Raw genomic sequence first — 21772 nt, 5'->3', positions numbered from 1 at the left:
TTTTGTATCAATCGTAGAAAGATCTCGGAAACGCCAAGAAAGACGCATCTCTTTCACTTGTTTTTGCCAATTCCATGTTGAAAGAGTATAAACAGATGTGATAGAAGGGAGATATTCCCAGAGGAAGGGCCAAGGCGTCGGCTTGTTGTTCCCCAAGTGGAATTAGGGTTTCGCAATCTATGAGCCACTCACGACAGTAGAATTAGGAATGCAGGATTAAAGGCAGAAGATGAAGAACTTGAGGAAGAAGCGTTTTCATTATCTCTTTCTTCTTTGCCTTAAGATTTCTGTTTTCCAATGTCGATGGCTTTTTCTTCTTATATGTCATCTCATCTTATAATTTGCCCTTGAACTCGCCTGGTCGGTGATTGATATTGGGGTTCCGGTGTAAGAGACGAGATTTTCGCCGCTTCTACAGTGCAAATTTGTCAAAATTTGGGGTCACTTTGGAACATTGACAAAAGTACTAAACTTCAAATATTTAGCCGCTTCGTCAGTGCAAATTGTTCAAAATTGGTTTTTGGGAATTTACGACTTTTGGAAATTTAAAATTGGTTTAGTGATTCTAATTTCTCAGAGATGATGGCCGGGAGTTAGTGATTCGAGATTGGAATAAGACAAGACCAGCGAGACAATGCCCACACCAATTTCGCATACCAAGGTCTCTGTAAACGGAGTGTAAAGGAAGATTTATATTTGTATTCCTTGGAAGAGTGTGCTTCAAGTAACAACATCATTGGTTTCGTTAGAGCATCAGCAAGCTGACAGCCTGACATTCGAACTGTATTAGCTCATGTGTTAGTGATAGTCCAATGCAAAATTATCACAACAAAGAACTGGTTGAGTAATTGATTTGACACCAAGGTTTTGAGAAGTCAACGCAGCACCATAGTCGCATCAGCAACTACCCGATACTTTGCTTCTGCTTAGCATATAATCTCTAGGGCTCTTCACAGCTTTCAGCATCAGTCTTGGGTTCCTTTCTAAGGAAATAGGCATCTGGTTTGAGTCCCTCATGACGTTGTTGATCTCAGTTTCTTAATTCTCAAACTCTGCTTTTGATCCATATGAATCGTAGAAAGATCTCCCACAATTCAAGAAAGATCAACATATTCACATATCTATTAATCAAAAGCTCACAATCAAAACAAAAGATGAAATCCACAAAACACACACACACACACACAAAAAAACCCCACAAATGATGTAACAAATATGTTCAAAAGCTTAGAAACCACATCTTTGTCATTCAGGCATGGTAGCATTCAACTGCCAAAACATGTTTTAAAAAGACTGGAGTTGCTAACCACAAAACCGCAGATCGCGAATCTTTAAAACGCGAGTGTGGTCGATCATTAGAATGACCCATGAGGTGGTCTTATCACTTTTTATCATCACCACCATTTTCACTAGCTTGAGTTTGGTTCGGCTCTTGATGCTGATGCTGATGTTGATCCAGAGTCATAGCCAAACCATCACCTCTACTACCACCACGCATTGCAGCCGCCATGTTGCTCTCGGCCACTCCTAATCCTAGCTGTTGACCTCCCAACATCATTGACCCCATTGGTGCAGTTACAACTCGTCCTGACCCAACCGGATAATTCCCTGGATTAAACGCCCACATCTGGTGACCAGGCTGTTGCTGCATCTGCTCCCTCCCACCCGAACCACTCATCGGAAGCATCCAGAACGCACTTCCTCCATTAGTAGTCCCTGGCGCAACCGCCCACATAGGTTGAGGCACCACATTAGCCGTTGCAGCAGCACGACCCCCCTGACCTAATTCTTGATCCTGAAACTGACCTTGTTTCTGAGAACTCCCACTTGGTTCAGCTCCAGAACCACTCGGCTCCTTGAAGTAATCTTCTCTATAAGACTTCACTAAATTACTCGGAGCTCTCTCCGTCGACATGATCGGCGGATACATCTGATGATGAAACCCGAAAACAGCGGCCGCGTTCTGCGGGGCTGCTGCTGAATTAAGCAACTTCCTAGAAGGATCAACCGATGATGATCCGTTGTTAGTACCGTTACTATCCTCATACAGAGACATTCCTGTGGTATGAAACGACGAGAGTGGCGAAGAAGCAGACTTTGAAGGCTGAGCGAAGAGGGTAGAGCCACCACCGCGCAAAGAAGCGTTAAGGGTCGAGAAATTCGCCGGAATCGTACCGGTTCCAGTGGAAGCGATGATAGCTGGCTCAGCTTGTTGGAGAAGCCACTCTATGGTTTCACCATCGGATTTATGACCTAACTCTCTCGTCAACTGGAAAACTCTAGCGGCGCACATCGCCGGCATACGGATTCGCCGTCCACGGCCGTCGACTTTAGTGTGCCGATCTTTAGAAGGCTTTTTGGCGGCGGGTTTAACAACGGCGAGAGCGGTTCCTGAGCTTGTGCTTGTTGAATTAGACGTGGAACTCGTCGTCGTTGACATAGCTCCGACGAAAGGAATCGAGTGTTTATCACTGGAATTAAGCTGAAGGGTCGAGTCCGAAACACCGGAATTCTGATTCGTGTGGAGCTCCATCTTCTCCAAGAAAAAAAAAAAACAAACCCTTTAAAATTAAAAAAGAAACGATCTTTAAACAAAACCCATGTAAATTCCGAGTCTTGACATCGAATTCAGAAGCAAGTGACTGTGGAAGGAGAGATCTAAAACTAGACTAAAGAGAGGAAAGCTGTGTGCTTTTTACTAAAGAAAGAGAGAGAGAGAAGAGAGAATGATTGAGTTGAGTAGAGAGAGAGAGAGAGAGAGAGAGGGATAAAAACAAGTGGATATGAATTGGTGTGATTGCAGAGTGAGAGGAAGAGGAGGAGGAGGAGCAAAACTAATCCTTTCTCTCTTTCTTTCTTTATTTCAACCTTTATTGACTTATTTGTTTCCTCTCTCCTTTACTTACACACACTGTTCTTGTTTCTTCTGTCTCTCTGCTATTAACACTGCTTTTGCCAATGGTTAACTTTCTTAATTATGTTGAAATAAATAATAACTATAATGGAACACACTCTTAAAACGAGCTAAATCGTCCATTTAATCTGTAATGGAACACTCTTAAACTAATACTCCCTCTGATTTTTTTTTAATTGTCGTTTAAGGTTTTTGTACGCAAATTAAAAAAACTATTAAATTTTCTGTTTTGTCATTTATTAATATATTTCATAATTTTTTGATCGGTTAAAACTTTAAAACAGCAAGACTATTCACCAAACATCTGCATTGAAAATCTAAAACGACAAGTATTATGAAACAAAAATTAAGTTTCAAAATGACAATTAAATTAAAACGAAGGGAGTAGTATATAGGTATAAAGAGCCCTAGGTCTTATTATGATCTTTGGATTTTGAATGATAGATGTGTTACACACAAATATATATGTGGTAGTTTAACTCTTTAATTTAGGTGTAGATTGTTTTGATAAAGACTACGTGATGTTTACTTAGTTTAGCACTTGTGGTGTAAACGCGAAGGAGAGAGATCCAATTTTTCAATTTTGAGATTTTGTTGGTTATTTTACATTTGAAAACTATACAACCACGTTGTATATATAGTATAGAGTCCATGGAGTCAAAGAAATTATATGCACCTAATTAGGTTAATAATTATTTTAGTGAAAAAAAGAAGAAGATCAATCAATCTTATTATAGTTGATTATATCTGGTGGTTGCTAATACTGATCCACTCACCATTTTTAAAATTGTTTTATTTTTGTCGATAAAGACGTTACTGGTGAGCGGTGATTCATGTTAATCACTCTCCTTCAACAACCCGTTTTTAGCCTTCTTTTTCATATTCTTATTCCCTCCACATGAAAAAAAATAAAAGTTAGATCTTTTGATAGTTAGATCTTTTGATATTTTCTTTGGGAGCAACAGTTTGATTTTGGTTATTTTTGTAAAGCTTTTCTTTCATACTAACCAAAACACGACACACACACACACACGCATGTAGTACTAAAATGATCTGTTTTGTGACTCATCACTATTCTGATTTATTAGCTCAAAACAGATCATTTTTTAGTTCAGGGGATTGCTATATTATGTCCACAGTTTATCACTAATTTTTGGATTTCAAGTTTCAACTCCATGATACATGGCAAAAGTAAACAAAACATATTTTACCGTTTTTCCCACCAAAATAATTTAAAGAAAAAAAAAGGTTAAATGGCCTAAAATCAGGAATAAAACAAGGACACAAAAGCAAACTCTCGTTGACCCTGCCAAGCACAAAAGCAAAATTTAAAGTGCGATCCAATGCTCTCTTTTTTTTTAGAACTATGATGTTGGATCATGAATTTCAGAGAAAATTATGATTACTTACGATTCTTTTCCCTAGTTTTTATGAAGTTAGCCGAAAATATTAAGATTAGGATATGTATCAGGATATGCTCATTTTGTATCTAGCTAGCTATCTAAGTATCTATCGCTTATGGGGTTCTATTTTATGGATAAAGAATCACTAAGTAATTACTTTATGTGTATAGAGGCTCATAGAGTTTCACCTGCTTTTCCATTAGTCTACCTAAATGCACTGAAATATTTTTTAAGAAAAACTTATAAATTTTTAGAGAGGCCGTAGCTTTGAGAGTTCACTATTTTTAATTCACATAGACATATTCAAAATTCCAAAACATGCATAACCTAACGCAAGTATCATATATTGGTATTAAGTGTTGATTGGTTCTCCTGTTACCTTCCGCGGGTGGTAGCGGTTGCTAATAATTGGTTCCAATCATACAAATCGCTCCCAACCGCTCCCAACCGCTCCCAATCGCTTCCAACCACTTAAAACCACTGAATTGTAAAAGCTGCTTTCCGCAAGCGTTTGCGGTTGAAGGTGGCTGCGGTTGGATATTTTTTTTGTTTCACTAAAAACAAATCATTGATATTGAAATATTTTTTAATATATCTTCTACCTAAACATTTTATCCATTAAGGATGGGAGAAAATGAAGTACGTATATGATTAAGGAGATTAGAAAAATAAACAATTATACAACAAAATAAGATTCCAATTAACAATAACCCGAAAAACTTGATGTAAATTTAATGGCATATCGCACATAAGTTCAAAAAAATCTAAATAAATATAATATTTCATCAGAAATTTAAAAAAAATAATATTATTTATAAAAAATATTAAAATAAATCACCAATGACTCTTTTCAACTATCACTTCAATATAAATTTCTTTTTTTTTCTGAGTAATTATTTTAGTATTTTTAATGAATTTTAATTATAAATCAACTTTAATAAAAAGTGTTTTAAAACATTTCTATAATTATATATTACATTTATTATATTTTAACCGCTATTTCACCCGCTGGTCAACCAGTCGTAAAACTCCCGCAAACACATTCATTTTAAAAAGCTAAACCAGTCATTCAAAACGCTTAATAACGCTTGAAACCGCAACCATCCGCTTCCGCAATCTCCCGCAACCGCAACCGTAAACGCTGCGGTTGAACTAGTCAGGGCCAGTAACATGCGATTTTATTGCGTTTGACGTAGTAAAGGTACCCAAAAATTACTGGAAGTGTGTGGGGGGTTACAGACGTACATGATATTAATCGAATGGTCGTTCTCTGTTTTCTTTTTTGTATTCTTTTTCTAACTCGTTTCTGTCGGATTGTGTCTTGTAACTTGTAAGACTTTGATAGGTCAATGGTCAATAGTCAATGGCTCTTTCTACCCCCGTCCCCTTATTACCTGGTGGCCCGTATTAGACTATGGTACCAAAGTGATCCCAAGATACCCATTCTTGAATTTTCCACATAAACAAAGTTTCGGAGTATTGAATATTTTTTCGTTTTTGTTAATGGTAATTGTAAAAGGCGCTACAATAAATAAAAAAATGCACATCAAGTCCAAGAAGAAGATCTTCTAAGAGGAGGTTTCAAATGTTTCTCTTCTTCCATTGAGATCATTCCCACATGCGTTGGATCATCCATCATCATCTTGGCTACCAAATAGCCAGCGGTCGACCATGTCTGAAATTTCCTTGCCTGTTTTCCGATAAACCTTCCCGACTTCCCGTCGTAGTACTCCGGCCATCCATCTTTCAACAGCCGTGCCTCGGCCAAGTCTATTGCCCGTCGTGCTATTTGTGGCCGTCCGGTCTTTATGCTAGCAGCCGTTAGCAACCATAGAAGCACTACATTTTGCATATATCACCCACATGAGATATATACACAACAGTATTAGTTAAATGATATACAAACGAAAAAAACAAAAATAGTCAAATGTGCGTTTAGAAGAATGACATGCATATTCTACTTAATAAACAGATTTCAAGAGTTGAATATCATTTCACTATTTTTTTCTTTCGACGGCTAAATAATCCCAAGAGGCATCGGATTCCCCAAATAAATAAATAATAAACCATTCTACTATATCTAGTATTTTATAAGAAGTACAATATTCTTCACTCATGTCTTGTTGACTCTTGCATATTCTATCTTATTTGTTTTCATTCGTTTATTTTTTATTTTTGTATCTCATGTTACTATATTTAAAGTCTTTGAAAGTGGATGACATAAACATATTCCCAATCAATTTATGTGATTTATATATCTATGACTTGTGAAAGAAGGTAACTCACCTGGCCAAGAGCCTCCGTTGTGGTAGCTCCACCTTGTGTTCTTAGGGTCACAACCAGTGACAATCCGCCACTCGTGGCTGTCCATCGCCGGATAACATATCTTTAACGGCATCTCTCCAACAAGTTCCTCCCACCGGGACTCAATCAGGTCCATGATAGCATTGGACTGCTCAGTCGTGGCCAAGGAGGAAAGAATTGCAATACAATTTCCCAATGCGAACCATCTGAAATCCATGTGGGCAGGACCTACGTTTCCTACGAAGTAGCCGCCACGGAGAGGCATGAAGTCGAAGATCCAATCAGGGATAGACTCAGGGATGACGTTGAACTTGTTTACTGCGGTGTGTGAGTATTCCTCCGTCTTGTAACGGTAAATGTCATTGAGCTGCTGGAGATCGAGCCAAAAGTAGCTTCTCATGTGGAAGCTCAGTGCGTTCAGCCGCTTCACAATCTTGTCCATGAACTCTTTACCCTCGGAATCGTGTTTAAGCATAGAGAGTGCAGAACGAAGAGTCATGAAAAAGAGGGCTTGGATCTCGATCGGGTAACCATAAACGCCCTGCAATAAACATCAAGCTTGCATGACTTTCAAAAGCTTGAGACAGTCACTATACTTAAACGTGTTGGTTTCTTGGATTTAAAGAATGACATAGGCAAGAGGATGAGAGCTAGTTTACCATTCTCCGGTCAATCATGGAGCAACCGTCAGCGCAAAGCAAAGTTGGAAAAGTATCAAAACCCTCAGCGAGACACAAAGAGAGAATGAGTCTCATTCCCTTTTGGCACTCGGGTCTCTCGGCTAAAGAATGGTCTCCTGTAGACTTAGTGTAAGCTCGGAGGAGAATGATCCACCAAAAGCCGGAGTCAACTGGAGCCACCCTCCCAATGGCACTCTCTCCAAAGTCAGCTATGATGGTATCCGTCTTCTTGATAGGGTTATGGAGAACTTTGAAGCTCGCTGGCATTGCTCCATCACCAAGCTTGAAACTGTCGATCCTTTTTTCTTGTCCCTGGATGTGAAGCGTCTTCAGGAGAAAGTTCTTCACAATTTCTGGCTCTCCTTTCATCAGAAATGCTAGAGCGCTCGGTACAAAATCTCTTACGAATACCTTACAATAGACACAAAAACATCTATTGTAATAAAACAGAACATTTATATGTTGTAATCATCGTTTGCAAATTTCAAAAATCTACTAGAAAGAAACAAAACACAAAACCATACCTGATCATAGTTCAAGACCTCCTCGGAAGCAGGGTCGCAAGCGGCAATAGTTCCTACAGGGTTTCCCCGGAAATAGACTTGAGATCGGCACAGAGCCTCCCAAGCTTCTGTGACCATTGGGTTAGGATCAAACGAGTCTTTTATGGAGAATACCGGAGTTTCCCAACCAGACCTACCGTCTAGTGAGTGTGCACTGTCATAGAGGCTTAAAGACATGTCATCGTATGATTTTTTACGTTCTAGTTTAAGTCTTGGTCGATGAAGCAGACGAGACAGTAGGTCTTCATCCGTCATTTCGGATATCGAACACATCGAGCTCACTTCTCGGATCCCTTCTGCTCCCTTTTTTTCGCCGTTTTCGCATATAGAGCTCATCGAATACACCGCTCGTAGCACGTCCCGTTTCTTTGGTCGGTCCATGGAGATAGCTAACTTTGGTGAACAACTAAACCTTGAGAACAATCAAGAGAAAGAACAAAAAAAATGTCGTTAAGGGAAGGAACCCATATGTATAGAGAGAGATCTAGGAAACTGGCAAAACGTGTTGATCGGAGCCTAGGCTTGTCGCGGATAGAAATATATCTCACCATATCAAATTGTTTTTCATTTCTATTTTCTTTCTTTCTTTTTCTATACTATTGTGCATATTTGTTATGAATATATGGTGATTTTGAAGAATTTTTAGTTTAATTAGCTTAAAATCAAATCTAATATCATATTTTTCTATATAATGCATTTAATGGTTAGTATACTAGAAGACACATGTATGTAATATTTGATTACATTTACAAGAAGGAACTTTTTTCGCAAAAGATTTCCTAATTTTAGTATTTTATTAACATTAAATTTCTCGTTCTTTTTGTCTAAATTTTTTTAAAAGTGATAATATTCTGAATTTTGATTGGAATTTTGTATTTTAATAAGCGCTCACAAAACATAATCCATTTCGATTATGAAAAAAAACAGTACTATAACATTGAGCGTACACAAAACATCACACATCAACAGTATACAAAAGCTACTCCAAGAAAGTGCACTCAACTCTATCATAAGCCTTTGACATGCTTGTTTTGAGGGCCAAAGGATCACACTCTCATGAGCGATTAGAATAATTTCCTTGGGACAACTTAAGCTGTAACTCGATAGCATGTGAAAAACTTTCTGTGCTTTGTCTCTTAAACACATGATTTGACTGAATTTACTTTATGATGTGACATGTGAGATTATATCATAAACAGATCATGAGATAACATTTACAGAACTCACTCTATTTGTAACAGTCTCACACCTGTAAAACCACCGGTGGCTCACTGGCTTGTCAAAATCCGGCGTTTTTCCCGCCTCTTCTGCTAATCTCTTCGCACAACCGACACGGCAACGTATCGAGACTCACTGCGCGGGTTTTCCCATAGTTCCCCACTAGTCCACACCGCCTCCACGCGTGGTACTCCGAGTAAGCCACAGGATCATCACCGAGCCGTTTCACGTACGTAGCCAATTCCTGCATCGAGCTGAATTTGCTACCGTCGATCACGGAATGGGGAGGGACAAAGTCTTGCACGTTAGAGGCCCCGAAATATATCGGAACAGAGCCAGAGTCGAGCGCATAGAAAAGCTTCTCGGTCACGTATGATTCAGTGACTGTGTTTTCGATTGCAAGGACGAACTTGTAGTGTGACATGGTACAGTGGAGGTGATCGTACCATTTTGGCTCAGTGTTGGACTCGGCAACACATTCTGGATACATAGAGAGCGCTGCGTCCAAGCCACCGACATTGTTTAGACACTTACCCAAAGAATGGTGGGGAATCAGATCGAGTAGGCTTTTTGCGAGACGGTCTCTGTGAGGGAGGCATCTTGAGGAAGACCAATACACCAGAACATCCTGTGCAAATGGTTAACAATCGAATTAGACAACAGAGGAAAATGAAAGAGAAATGCATATAGAATTGGAGTTTACTTACATTGTTTTTATGTGGAGAGATGTGATAGTTTCTGTTATTATGAAAGAGCGCACCCGCGTAAGTTGTTTGGACATCGTCTTTGGCATGGTAGCTGATGAATATATCTTCACAGCCTGAGCGTTTTCTTCCAGCCTCTAGCTCCATGAACACACGGAGAGGGTCTCCAACACGTCTCTATGGAAAAAAAGCAAGAAACTCCGGATCACAATATTTGAAAGATCACCTATAGTGACACTGAAGGATCACACATCATATTTGAGAGAAAATAAGACCATATGAGATTTTAATTTCCCCTGAACATCCAAAACTATGTACCACTTTCCAAAACCAATACACAAGCAGCTCCATCTCCAAATTGGTCAAGACAGGAACAGCATTACACAAAGTTTCAACTAAGACGTGACAGCACAATCAGATACAATGATACATTAAAATGCAGCTCTTGAGACTAATCCACAGAAAATCCAAGAATTGATAGCCTAAACACACCACAATCAGATCCATAGAAATGCAGCTCTTGAGACTATAACCCACAGAAAATCCAAGAATTGATAGCCTAAACACACCAAGAATTGATAGCCTAAACACACCAAGAATTGATAGCCTAAACACACCACAATAAAGAGCTAGAGTGCAGCAGACATCACAAGATCACATCCAATTTGGGGGCCAAAAAAGAGAAAGTGTGATCTAAACTGTCCTAATCATCCAAATCTATAAACTACTCTCCAAAACGCATGCTTTAAACAAAACCACCAGAATCAAACAAGTAATTTACCTGAAGCGGAGGAGTTGTGGTCTCAAATAACAAAGCATCAGGTGAATCAACCAAAACCGGTGATTTAGTCCACAAACAAGTCATCCCACATCGACAAGAATACAAATTTTCCAAATTATCCGGAATCCAAGTCCACCCTTTAACCAAAACCTTAACATGCTCCATCTTAAGCTTACCACAACCCAACTCACCACCAGATACTTGTAAAGAACCCGAACTAACATTGCCACGGATCGAATCCTTATGATTCTCCTTAAACCGAGCACAACCCACTCGAAAGTCCCATTTTTTATAAGCTACGAGGACGTCACTGAACGGATCCGATGTTGAATCAGGTAATTTCGTTGCCGGGATCGAAGTTGAAGCAGCTGGGAATTCTAAAACGCCTGTGAAAGATAGGATTAAGAGAGTAAAGAACATCATTAGTAAAACGGCGATAGCGTTGAGGTGCCTCATTGGCATGGTGAGATTGATTCCTCGAACCACCGGAGATCCTCGACGACGCCGGAGGAGTATAGTCCGGCCAACGGTGGGATGAAGCTTTTGTCTTCATTCACTTTAAGCGTAGTCAGTTTCTCTACTTGGTCCCAGTTACCAAATTACCAAAATCTACTAAATGGCGTCGTTTTAGAAACTGGACTCTTTATTGGGCCTAATTGGTATTATTAATATGAACTCTATATTGGGCTTTATAATTACAGAGTCGTATACTTGAACAAGCAACAAGAGAGAAACGTATATTTTTCTACAAAGGAACAGAGTTTGTGTATTGTGAAAGTATTGAAATCTCTAACCTAAACCCGAAAGATGTTCATCTCAACCAAAAGAACTATAAAGAGCATCGTTACACACACAATACAAGCACCACACGTAAGTTTTCGTAGTAAAAACTCAATATGCAAAATCAAATAATCTTATATGACCAGAAGTGCAGAACCAAGACCGGTTGTTGTTGGTTTAACAGTCGGGAAGCGAGTTTGCAGAGGCGTATGGAGAGAAAGTTCCGGCTGATTCACTGTAACGTAGTGGATGGAACTGATAATTCGATGATCCAGGCAATGCAGGTGACGCATTGCTCGGACTAGGCCTGTAGGGTGACATGTACCTCGTGTTGAAAGGGGAGATAGTAGGGTAACCCAGTGACTGTGGAGAAGCCATATGGGAAATGTATGATGGTGATGGTGATGGTGATGGAGAAGCTCCTTGTTGCCTGAGATCCACAGAGCTACGGCTTACGCTTATTGGAGGAGATCTACGGTTAGAGGAAGACTGGAAAGATTGTCTGATATATGATGAGCTCGCGTATGCGGGAGAGAAAGAAGGTAATGAGCCCATGGAAGGACCGATCAATAGCGCGGATGATCTGACGGAAGAGTGTAGAGAGGAAGAGTTGAAAGACGATCCAGCGGATGAGAGCAATGGCGTGCTCTCTGAAGCTGGAGGCTCGCCTGTGCTGGTTCTTGCATCTCGTTTGCATACTGGACAGAACGTTCTCCAAGAGGTTAACCACGAGTCAACACAAGCAGCATGAAACTCTGAAAACAAACACGCAAAAGCAGAAACATAGATTTACTAGCTGGTTCAAACAAATGTTCCTAAGTTACTGTATTTGGTATAGATAGATACTCACTGTGGCAGCAAGGTAAGAGCCTAAGCTTGTCTCCAACAGTGTAGTCTTCGAGGCAAATAGCACAAGTGAATGCAGTAGTGTTGTCTTCGTGAAAAGAACTGAATATGAGAGTCGGCATTGCTTTAACCAATCGGCGGCTCATACCGTGGAACTCACGGACTCGAGAGGACCGAGATGTTGTCCGCCTTCTAATACGATGCCTACGGACAAAGAAACAAGTAGCGAGAACAGCAGACATTGCTAGCAACGAAATGAATGAAACCGCCATGATCGACCAAGCAGAGTTCTCAAAACTTGGAATCAACCAAACTTTTGTATCGGGGAAACCAGCAGACTCCTGCAACGCTTCTCCCGTTTCTTTAGTAACGAAAACAGCATGAATCTTTATACCACCCGAGTTACCTGCCACTGAAAAAAAAAACAAAAACCTAAATGTTAAAGCCATCAAAAGACCAGCAGAGACATTTGAGAATCAAATAGGATCAAAACAGAAACTAAAGAAGAAAGAAAGGTTCATACTTGCAATCAAGGTTCCATGGTCTTCACTGTCATAGATAATAGCAGCTTTAAAACCAGCTCTCTGAGCTTTTCTCACTTTCTCTTCAAAACTACAGCCTCCTCTTACAATCAACACAAAAGGGGAAGTTTCATTAGAGCTCTTTTGCTCTGGTTTATTCATTAGATTCTGACAAGCATCAAGAGGCTCAGCTACATAAACCACTCCAATTTCACCTGTACCCTTCACTGACGGAGCTGCAAAAAAAAAATTGGCCAATTTAGCAATAAAACATATTAAAAATCACATCTTTTTCAATTCATTACCCTCAAAACTAAGTGCGTTGACCCAATTTCAGAATCAAAAGCCTCTAATTTTGAAATCGATGCATACGAAAAACAGAGGAGGGGTAAGTAAGATCAAAGAAGATAAAAGAAACTAACCAAAATTAGCTTCGATGTCATCGAAAGAGAGAGTGAGGTTGTTCCTGATGAGAATAACTTTGGCTGAAGCTAAACAAGAAACAGTGAAAACGTGTAAAAGTAGTAGTAGGACCAAAGCACGATTCATCATCGTCCCTACCGTGCCCTTTGTTCAAACAAATCAAAACGAACACAAAAAAAGAAAAAAGTTTCGATTTTTTCGGTTTCTGTAAATTTTGGCGATAAGGGTTTCAGGAAATTGACACGTCAGCTTCCATTTAGATCACAAATTCTAAACCATATCAAAGGAAACAAATTTAAAACACCCCCGACAAGACTCAGATCGTTGAATGGGGTAGTTGAGGAGGAGGAGGAGGAGGAGGAGGATCTTTTTAGTTTTCTGGAGATTTTTAGGGTTCTTTCTTGAGCCGAAAGAGAGAGAGAGAGAGACAAGACAAAGAGAAGAAAGAGAGGAGATTTGGAAAGCTAAATTTACTTTTAAAAAAATGTTTCGTGTAATAAGATTATCTGGAATTCTCCGATTCGAGCTTTGTTAGGTTACTTTGTCAGCATTTTTGTATATTCGCATCTATCACCGGATGATCTGATAACTGATGAAATTAAAAATAGTAATTTACACGTAGTACAAAAGTGAGTCATGAGCTCATGGTTTTGTTTTCGTGGATCCGTTGGTTGATTCGTTTGGTTTATCAATACCACTCATTGGTTTTGTATTCGTGGATCCATTGGTTGATTAATTCGTTTGGTTTACCATTACCACTCATTGGTTTTGTTTTCGTGGATCCATTGGTTGATTGATTCGTTTGATTTACCATTACCACTCATTGGTTTTGGTTTTTTGGATCCATTGGCTTGATTCTTTTGGTTTACAGTTAACACTCATTGGTATGCAAAAAAGACCGGTCCAGAGCATAACCAACATAAACCAAGGATTGGGGTCAAGAATTTTAAGCAATTTGTCAAATATCCAAACAAGTCTTAAATAAATTCTCTACAATCCTTACAACTAAACACAATCATTTCCTTATTTGATAATATTAATTTCCTAAAAACTATCTACCTAATTTAAATCAATATATTAGATTAAAATATAATTCTCCTTTCACTTTTATTTAATTTTATATTTAATTATTTTAATTACTATTTAATAAATAAAGTTAATAAAATTTTTAGATTTTTTCAGCAGATGATATGATTTGAATTTTTATAAACAAATATATATCTAAAAAAATTTCTCAGGATATTTATAATCAAACAAGTATATCCACATATAGAGCTCGAAATACATTTTTAAAGTACAATAGAATGTCATCACTTTTTGGCTTTTTGCTAACTTCGGCTCAAATTCCGTGGAAGAATTATAGATATAACCATGCTATCTACACATTTTTGTATTCGTAAAACTTTCAAATTCTTTTGTATTGGTCGATAAGACTAACTATATATATTTGCAAAAGCTCAGCTTGATTGGACTAACTATATATATTTATGAATATATATATATATAGGAGATGGTATACATAAACTCAGAATTGTAGACTCTAGTGCAAATATATATAATTGTTATAGTGCTGATTTTTTAATTTACTATTATATATATATTTTTCATTTAAATGTTATTTATTTAGTATTTACTCGGTGTATCTTTGTTCATTTTTAAAAATTGAGAATTTTAATTCTGATTGTAAATATTATTGTTTTTTAATATTTATATATATATATATATATATATATATATCTACATATATATATATATTGAATTGACTACAATACATTGTAGATTTTGGTTTTAATTTTTCCTAACATATTTATTTTAAGATTTATTTTCCATATTTATGTGGGTTTAATTAATAAATTATAAATAATTAACTGTCTTTTAGGTGTGTAAATACTATTCTTGTTTATTATAGTGTTTTTGTAAATACACTAAATATAATATTTGGAGTGCTTTTGTTTTAATTTTTTACCAACACAAAATATAATGCATCAATTTTCTATATATTTGTCACTATATAGTTTAGATCAATGAAATTTATGTATTATAGTAAGGGTTAGTTAAGGTAAATATATAATGTTACCGTAAAAAAAAGAATTAATAATACAGATATATAATATTTTAAGGAGTTTATAGATCTGCCACATTTGCACACCAAAAAAAAGATCTGCGGCATCTAAAGAAAAATCTGAGTAAAGTGGACTATTTCAATTCTGATTCATTCCCAACGAATCACTCTGAAATTTTGTATATCTTCTTGAAATCAGAGTATTTGCGTCGGTAATTTTGTCTTATGAACCTTGATTTTGCTACTCAATGATCTTGTCTGAACTCCAATGGGGGATTTATTGAAGGTGCTGAACTCGTTCTCTTTACCCAGATTTTTTCATGTTCTTAAATTTTTTTTGAATCGGTAGATGATTAGTATTGTTAATTCAATTAACTCTATCCTGCTACTGTTTTTTAGACATGAGAATCACACTATTATTTTCTGCAAACTCTTCTAATCTCAGCTACTCATGACCTCAGCTATAGTAGATGCCGAAATGTTTAGGTAATTAATTTTTCTTTTTGGATGTGGTGGTTTTTCTATTGGGTAGAGAGTGACACATATATATATAGTTTTCAAGGTTGTAGGTAGGATTTTCTCTTTTTCAGTGGGATGTAATAATCTTCATTCGCAAGTTTAGAGAATATTCATGCGATTTTACTTGTTTTGTTTTAGGGAATAATGGTAAAGGATATCGTTATTTTGAGTATAGTTAGGATTTGATTTATGTAATCCGATCATTAGGAATATACGTATAACCACTTACCTAATTGTTTTTGTTCTCTCGATATTTTAGAGATGTTGCAAATTTAATTAGATACATTTTTAGGTAAGATCCGATTCTTGTAAGCGAATTTAATGTTTGATTAACAACCCGACCCGTATGACCAAATAAGTAAAGATCCGATTTTCAAAATTGGTTTAAAAACCTTTTAAAAAAACCGACCCGGATGACAAAAAAAGAGACACAAATTTGTACTCCAAAAATGTTAAGATAGATTATAACTCATTCAATTATCTGGATCCTCCTTAAGATTACCGAATATTTTGGGCCGGTTTTTAATCGATAGCGTACTTATTTACAACCAATTAATGTCAATTAATGCACATTGTATCTTAGGAAATATCTAATTTACATGCCGAAATTTTAAGGCTGAGTTTGACAAAAAGAATTGATAACACAAATTATGTAATCACATCCCTATAATATAACAACTAATTTAAGATGAATACATCTTAGGAAATATCTAATTTGCGTTTAATAAACGATTACATATTTGCTAAGTTCTTATTAGCTTTAAATGTACACTATTAATCCAATAATATCAATTGAAAATCAAAATAAGAATATGATATATCATTCACTCCTAAATCATAACTAACCAAATCATAAAATTTATATTCTCAACTTGTGAATCAAGAGTTTATACAAAACCTATCTACAACCGTTAAGAGTATATAGATGCAATTCCCCATCGACTACAAGCACCACAAAACTATTACAGTATCATATCAACAAAATAATAGAACCGTGATATACCACGGGTAAAACATAGTTTATTTTATTTTCTGATCTTTTATTTTACCGGCTCTAAAGATGTTTTAAGGTTTGATCATATAGAAAAAACCATTTATAGCAGTTAAGACACAACTAATGGTAAAAAGTTGTCAATTTTGTCATTATTAAGTTACACCTACTAGATGTGTTAGGTCTTTATCTTGTTTTGATGTTTTCTTCTCGAATAATACAGTCAACCAAAGATGTGGAAAGTTGCATTTTTAAAAATAAATTTGAACAAATCCTCCAGATAACTTGTATCCGTTCGTAAAACTCTTGAAGACAGCGGAACATGATGGTCCCCATTCTATCATTTAATAATCATTATAGTTTTTAATTAAAATTCTTATCCAAAACCATCATACACATACATAATCAGCTAACACCTATTATTAATCGTGGCTTTGTATGCATCAACCATTTTGATTACGAGTTTAACAAGCGTGTGAACTCTTTTTAGTTATCAATGTCTTATGTGACTTAGTATAACGGGCCTCTTTTTTTAGTTAAGTCTTTTCTTAAACGTCGGCCTTAAACTAAGCCCATGAACTACATGAAGTCTTTATTGAGCATGTATCTTGTTTGTCATGAATCAGATAAATCTTGTTATTTTTTCCTTGGTTTACTTATGTGCTACACTACAATGACTGTGTAGTTTGTCTTCAATGAGATGTAGCAGTTTAGATCAATCATCAAATCGTTGTGGATTAGTGTCAGGTGGCTCTATGTTCATGTTCTTGATCTTGATCTTGACTATTTAGAATGTTTTTGCGCGTTTGGCATAAGTCGATTAATCACTGGAAGTGTCTCTCTAAAATAACTTATAGATCTAAAATGTCTACCTGTTTGTATTAGTACATATAGCCTAGTTATGATTGATGATTTGTATTAATAAGATCTCTGTTTGTATTAGTACATGTAGACTAGCTAGTGATTTGTATTAATGCGATTTTTCATTTTAATGAGTTAGTGGGGAATTCAAACCCGTATAGTATTGATGACTGAACGGACCTAGCTTCGTTATGATTACTATCTACTATCCCACTATCCAGACACCCCTCGTAAATGTATGTTACGAACTTTATTAAATAACCACCGGCTTATGTTTTTGTTGTAGAAAATACTCTAAGTGAAAGAACAATATCAGCTTGTTTGTCGCTCAAGAATCCTGCATTTTCTTGGATTTGATGCCTTCACAATATAACTGGACCCTGCTTCGTGTGCTTGATCCATATTTCATAGATCTATAGACAATTTATAAAGTATATTGATTTCCATGTGCTAAAGAAGACATGATCATGGTGTCTTTAGTCGCAAGCTATCTACATATCTCAATCACTTATAGCGGTCCATCTTGTCTCATCCGAATTCCATTTATTATGTAAAAGTATGCACATGCCCACACACACACACACACATATATGCGAGCGCTGAATACATATTTACATCTATAAGTTATACCACTTATTTGAACACTTCAGAATCTGCTAGGATACAAATAAACCGAGATGTTATTTTTTTTGATGATTTCATCAATTTTGGTGGATGCCAAATGTATTCATGATATACTATTATTTAGGGATTTACATATTGTTTAGACTATTTGCGTTATAATATTCAGACATAAGTCAATAATTTAAAAGGCACACACGCGAATACATATATAGCAGACAATGATGAAAGGTGGTAATAATGTACTAAACTACTAATAATGTTCATATATAAAAAAAAAAATTATTTTTGTGTTGTCAAAGAATTAAATTATGTCTAATAATGTTACTAGAAATAGGTAATCATTAATATCCCACGTTTATTTAGGATTTAGGTTCTTTGGCTCCCCACTAATTCGGTAATTCCTCTCAGTGCTCCAGCTCCAAACTTACTTAGTTCTAACGAAAACAGTAACCTCAAAAAAAAGTTCTTAACAAATTTCATTATTATTTATTTGTTTATGTGCATTTACTTTAACGAACAATATGATTTATACAAATAGGGATTAAAATATGAAGAGAAGATAAAAAAAAGGAACAATCCTGCAGTGGCGAGTATTTTATTAATTTCCAATACATTGCAAACTGATATTTCACAAATCTTAAGTAAACAAAGACAACAACAGGTACAACTGTAAAAACCTATGGGGAATAAGTTCCCACCTTGAAGTTTTGACATGTTTGAATTGCGTGACACATTTATTTAATCCAAAATAAACTATTATTTTATATTAATTTGTACGCTAAACCAAACAATTTGATATAAATGTTCATAATCTATCTTAAGCATGATCAAGACATGTTAACTACAGCGTGGGACATAAAATGTCAACAACTATTCAAATATTACATCATCTGAGTTGCGTAGCTTTCAGATGTAGAAAACAGTATTTGTGTATACGAAACTACGAAATGTCACTGATATTTGACTATTGACTTCATTTTTTCACTGCGTACTTGCATATAATGCGTAATAGATATTAGTGTATCTGTACTACATACTATTTATTTCTTCGGGGTCCCTGAAATTCAATCACACAACCTTATAAGTTATAACCACACAATAAATAAAGTTGATAGCACAGGCCTAATTCACACATGTATAAAAACAAACGCAAATAATTTCTCCATAAATATTGGACAAAAAAATATTCTCAATAAATGAACATAATGTGTTTTTTTAATACCATTTTCTTCATGTGTTGAATCTATGATTATATCTAAAGTTATTTCAGAAAAAAAAAAATACTTAGTGAATTTGAAAAAGAGCTATTTATTAATCTAATCTGATCATATGTACACCTTTGATAGTTGAATTTTATAGTTCATGTCAAAAAACCGGATATTATTGTCATTACATCGTTTGGTAATTTTCATCTTGTCAAGAATAGTAAATATGATTTTATTTTAAAGTTTATTCTTAATATATATGGTTTATTTATAATTTATCAATTATTTGAATACGGTTGTATTTTATTACAGTTTTATTTTTCTGAATTCTCGACCCACTTTCTATATATAAATAACGAAAATTAAAATCAAATTATTGATTGGTAGTTTGGTGGTACGAATGGTATTGTTTTTTTTCCAGGAAAGTGATTTTGATATCACAAATACAGGAAGGTGGGGTCTATTTTACCCCCCCCCCCCCCCCCCCCCAAACAAGACGAGACAGTGTCTTTGTTAACAATAAATAAAGATTGAAACTCCATCTAATTAAGAAGAAAAATTTGTTTATAATTTAATAGAAAACGTATAAAAATACTTGGTGCAAAGACATGCATGGTGGCTCAACAACTTTGTTATTTTTTATTGCCTTGTGCTAACAACAATAATGAAAGATCCATTTCTTTAGAGACTTCCAAAACTCTATGAAAAATACTACAACACACCTCGAGTCCCTAGGCATGCTAAAATAACATCATTTACTAGGCATGCTAAATTAACATCATCTTCAAAATGGTATAAGAAAACAACAAAATCATATGTCAGTACAAACTCGTGTCCTTGTTTAAAATCCTATAACAAGTTACTCAATGTTACTTTGTATTTATTTGCACTATAGCTTAGCTTAGCTTGCTCTCCACATGGAATGGGATTGGAAACTAGCTAGAGATCAATGACAGAACCTTCAAACTTGGTTCCACCATATTTAAATAATTGACATACGAATAGTGGACGATCATTAAAGTATAGAAAAAGTTTGTCACACACAAATATGTATGTAAGTGAATACGCTTATATGGATTTATGGTTACAACTTACAAGTAAATAAGTTCCCGGAATTATACATTGGTGTTACGATCTAAAGAGAAAAACAAGAAAAAACACAAACCCATATAACCCATAATATGTCACATTCAGGGAAAATATAACAAAGACCAAGAAAAAATATATAAATATAGTAAATTACCAAATACGAACAAATCAACGGCGACGACGTGGAAGAAGAAGATGATCGTAGGAAGGAGCTTTTCTTGATCTTGGAAGATTAACAATGGACTCTGAAACTGCACAAGTTCTCCGACAAGAACCGTAGAGATTCACTAACCCGAACCTGTCCCCGATGCTGCTCTTTGACAACGCCTTGCTTGAAGAACCACCGGAATTTTCTCGAAACCTCCGATCTACTATTTCACCTCCACCACCGTCGACGTCGTCTTCCTCGTCGTCACTGATTGTTCCTTCGTCTTTGGAACATTCCAACAACGCAGCCGCGAAGGGATCTCTCACGGTCACAGGGAAGCTATGCTTCTTACTGGAGCTGTTAGATTTATGGTTTTTCCCAGTGGCCGGAAAGGAAACACTCCGGTGAGGAGGGAGGGGTAAAAGATTTGAAGATTCGTCGTTTCGACGGTTGTTGTTGAGTCTATGAGAGTAGTCTTTAGGTTTTCCGGGTAGCTGTTCCCATGAGAAAGGGACACCGAGGATATGGAGAGGAGTCGCCGGAGAATTCAGAGGAGAGTCTCCGGGAAACACGAGGGAGCTAGAGGAGCATGAGGAGAATGATGAGAAAGAAGAAGAAGAAGATAAAGATCTCCGAGAGGAAATGGATGATTTCGCCGGAAAGCTAACCGGATCGGATCTTTTAGATACATTTTGGGTTCTTGATGAATCCATGAGGAAGAAGAGATAATGTGATCCAGAGAGCAACTCTGTTTTTTCTGTTTTGGTCGTCTTTACTAGTTTGGTCTCCTCTGATACTTCTCTTTTTAAACTGTGGAAAATATAAGGACAAAATTGTCCAATTATAATTTTTTCAACTAATTATACTTACTATAATGATAATTAACAAAAAAGGCAAAACATAATTATCACATCTAAGTAAGTAGTATTGTATTTTGTTTCTAGTCATATTTCGTAACAATTTATTTCTACGCTTACAACTGAAAATATTAATTAAGTGTGGATTATGAAAATTTAGGTATGGGAGAAACTTAAACAGAGAGAATTAGATTTTTGGTAGATATGATAAGTATTAGTGGAAATTGAGAAACGGCTCGCTTGATTTGTTGAAAGTTCTGAAGATGCAAGTAAAGATTT

At 36.2% G+C, this 21772-nt stretch overlaps 5 protein-coding genes across 7 annotated transcripts; all 5 read right to left on the bottom strand.

The window, feature by feature from the left end:
* Nucleotides 1-1093: 1093 nt before the first annotated feature.
* LOC104751045 (transcription factor TCP22) lies at nt 1094-2994 on the bottom strand. The gene has a single exon (XM_010472921.3). The coding sequence runs from the start codon at nt 2531-2533 to the stop codon at nt 1382-1384; it is 1152 nt and encodes a 383-aa protein (XP_010471223.1). The 5' UTR covers nt 2534-2994; the 3' UTR covers nt 1094-1381.
* Nucleotides 2995-5724: 2730 nt separating this feature from the next.
* Nucleotides 5725-8480, bottom strand: LOC104751044 (putative alkaline/neutral invertase F). The gene is made up of 5 exons (XM_010472920.3): nt 8413-8480; nt 7826-8276; nt 7281-7712; nt 6604-7162; nt 5725-6156 (listed from the first exon to the last, which is right to left on the bottom strand). Exons 1-5 carry the CDS (start codon nt 8469-8471, stop codon nt 5864-5866), a joined length of 1794 nt encoding a protein of 597 aa, XP_010471222.3. The 5' UTR covers nt 8472-8480; the 3' UTR covers nt 5725-5863.
* Nucleotides 8481-8942: 462 nt separating this feature from the next.
* On the bottom strand, nt 8943-11168 carry LOC104751043 (alpha-(1,4)-fucosyltransferase). 3 transcript variants are annotated; one of them, XM_087491515.1, is made up of 3 exons: nt 10568-11168; nt 9790-9963; nt 8943-9710 (listed from the first exon to the last, which is right to left on the bottom strand). In XM_087491515.1, exons 1-3 carry the CDS (start codon nt 11027-11029, stop codon nt 9144-9146), a joined length of 1203 nt encoding a protein of 400 aa, XP_087347641.1. In that variant the 5' UTR covers nt 11030-11168; the 3' UTR covers nt 8943-9143. The 3 variants fall into 3 exon arrangements, with proteins under 3 accessions (XP_087347641.1, XP_087347643.1, XP_087347642.1); XM_087491517.1 differs by having other exon boundaries at nt 9790-10012; nt 10568-11163; XM_087491516.1 differs by having other exon boundaries at nt 9790-10023; nt 10568-11156.
* A 110-nt stretch (nt 11169-11278) lies between these two features.
* LOC104751042 (receptor homology region, transmembrane domain- and RING domain-containing protein 2) lies at nt 11279-13797 on the bottom strand. Its single transcript, XM_010472917.3, has 4 exons — nt 13137-13797; nt 12717-12950; nt 12198-12605; nt 11279-12102 (listed from the first exon to the last, which is right to left on the bottom strand). The coding sequence occupies exons 1-4, from the start codon at nt 13264-13266 to the stop codon at nt 11525-11527; spliced, it is 1350 nt and encodes a 449-aa protein (XP_010471219.1). The 5' UTR covers nt 13267-13797; the 3' UTR covers nt 11279-11524.
* Nucleotides 13798-20448: 6651 nt separating this feature from the next.
* LOC104751041 (uncharacterized) lies at nt 20449-21422 on the bottom strand. The gene has a single exon (XM_087490072.1). The coding sequence runs from the start codon at nt 21347-21349 to the stop codon at nt 20657-20659; it is 693 nt and encodes a 230-aa protein (XP_087346198.1). The 5' UTR covers nt 21350-21422; the 3' UTR covers nt 20449-20656.
* Nucleotides 21423-21772: the final 350 nt, after the last annotated feature.

This window comes from Camelina sativa, chromosome 16 (assembly GCF_030686135.1).
Source record: "Camelina sativa cultivar CO46 ecotype springtype chromosome 16, ASM3068613v1".
Lineage (NCBI taxonomy): Eukaryota > Viridiplantae > Streptophyta > Magnoliopsida > Brassicales > Brassicaceae > Camelina > Camelina sativa.
Note: the sequence above shows the minus strand (reverse complement) of the source record. Positions and strands in the feature narration are given on the sequence as shown.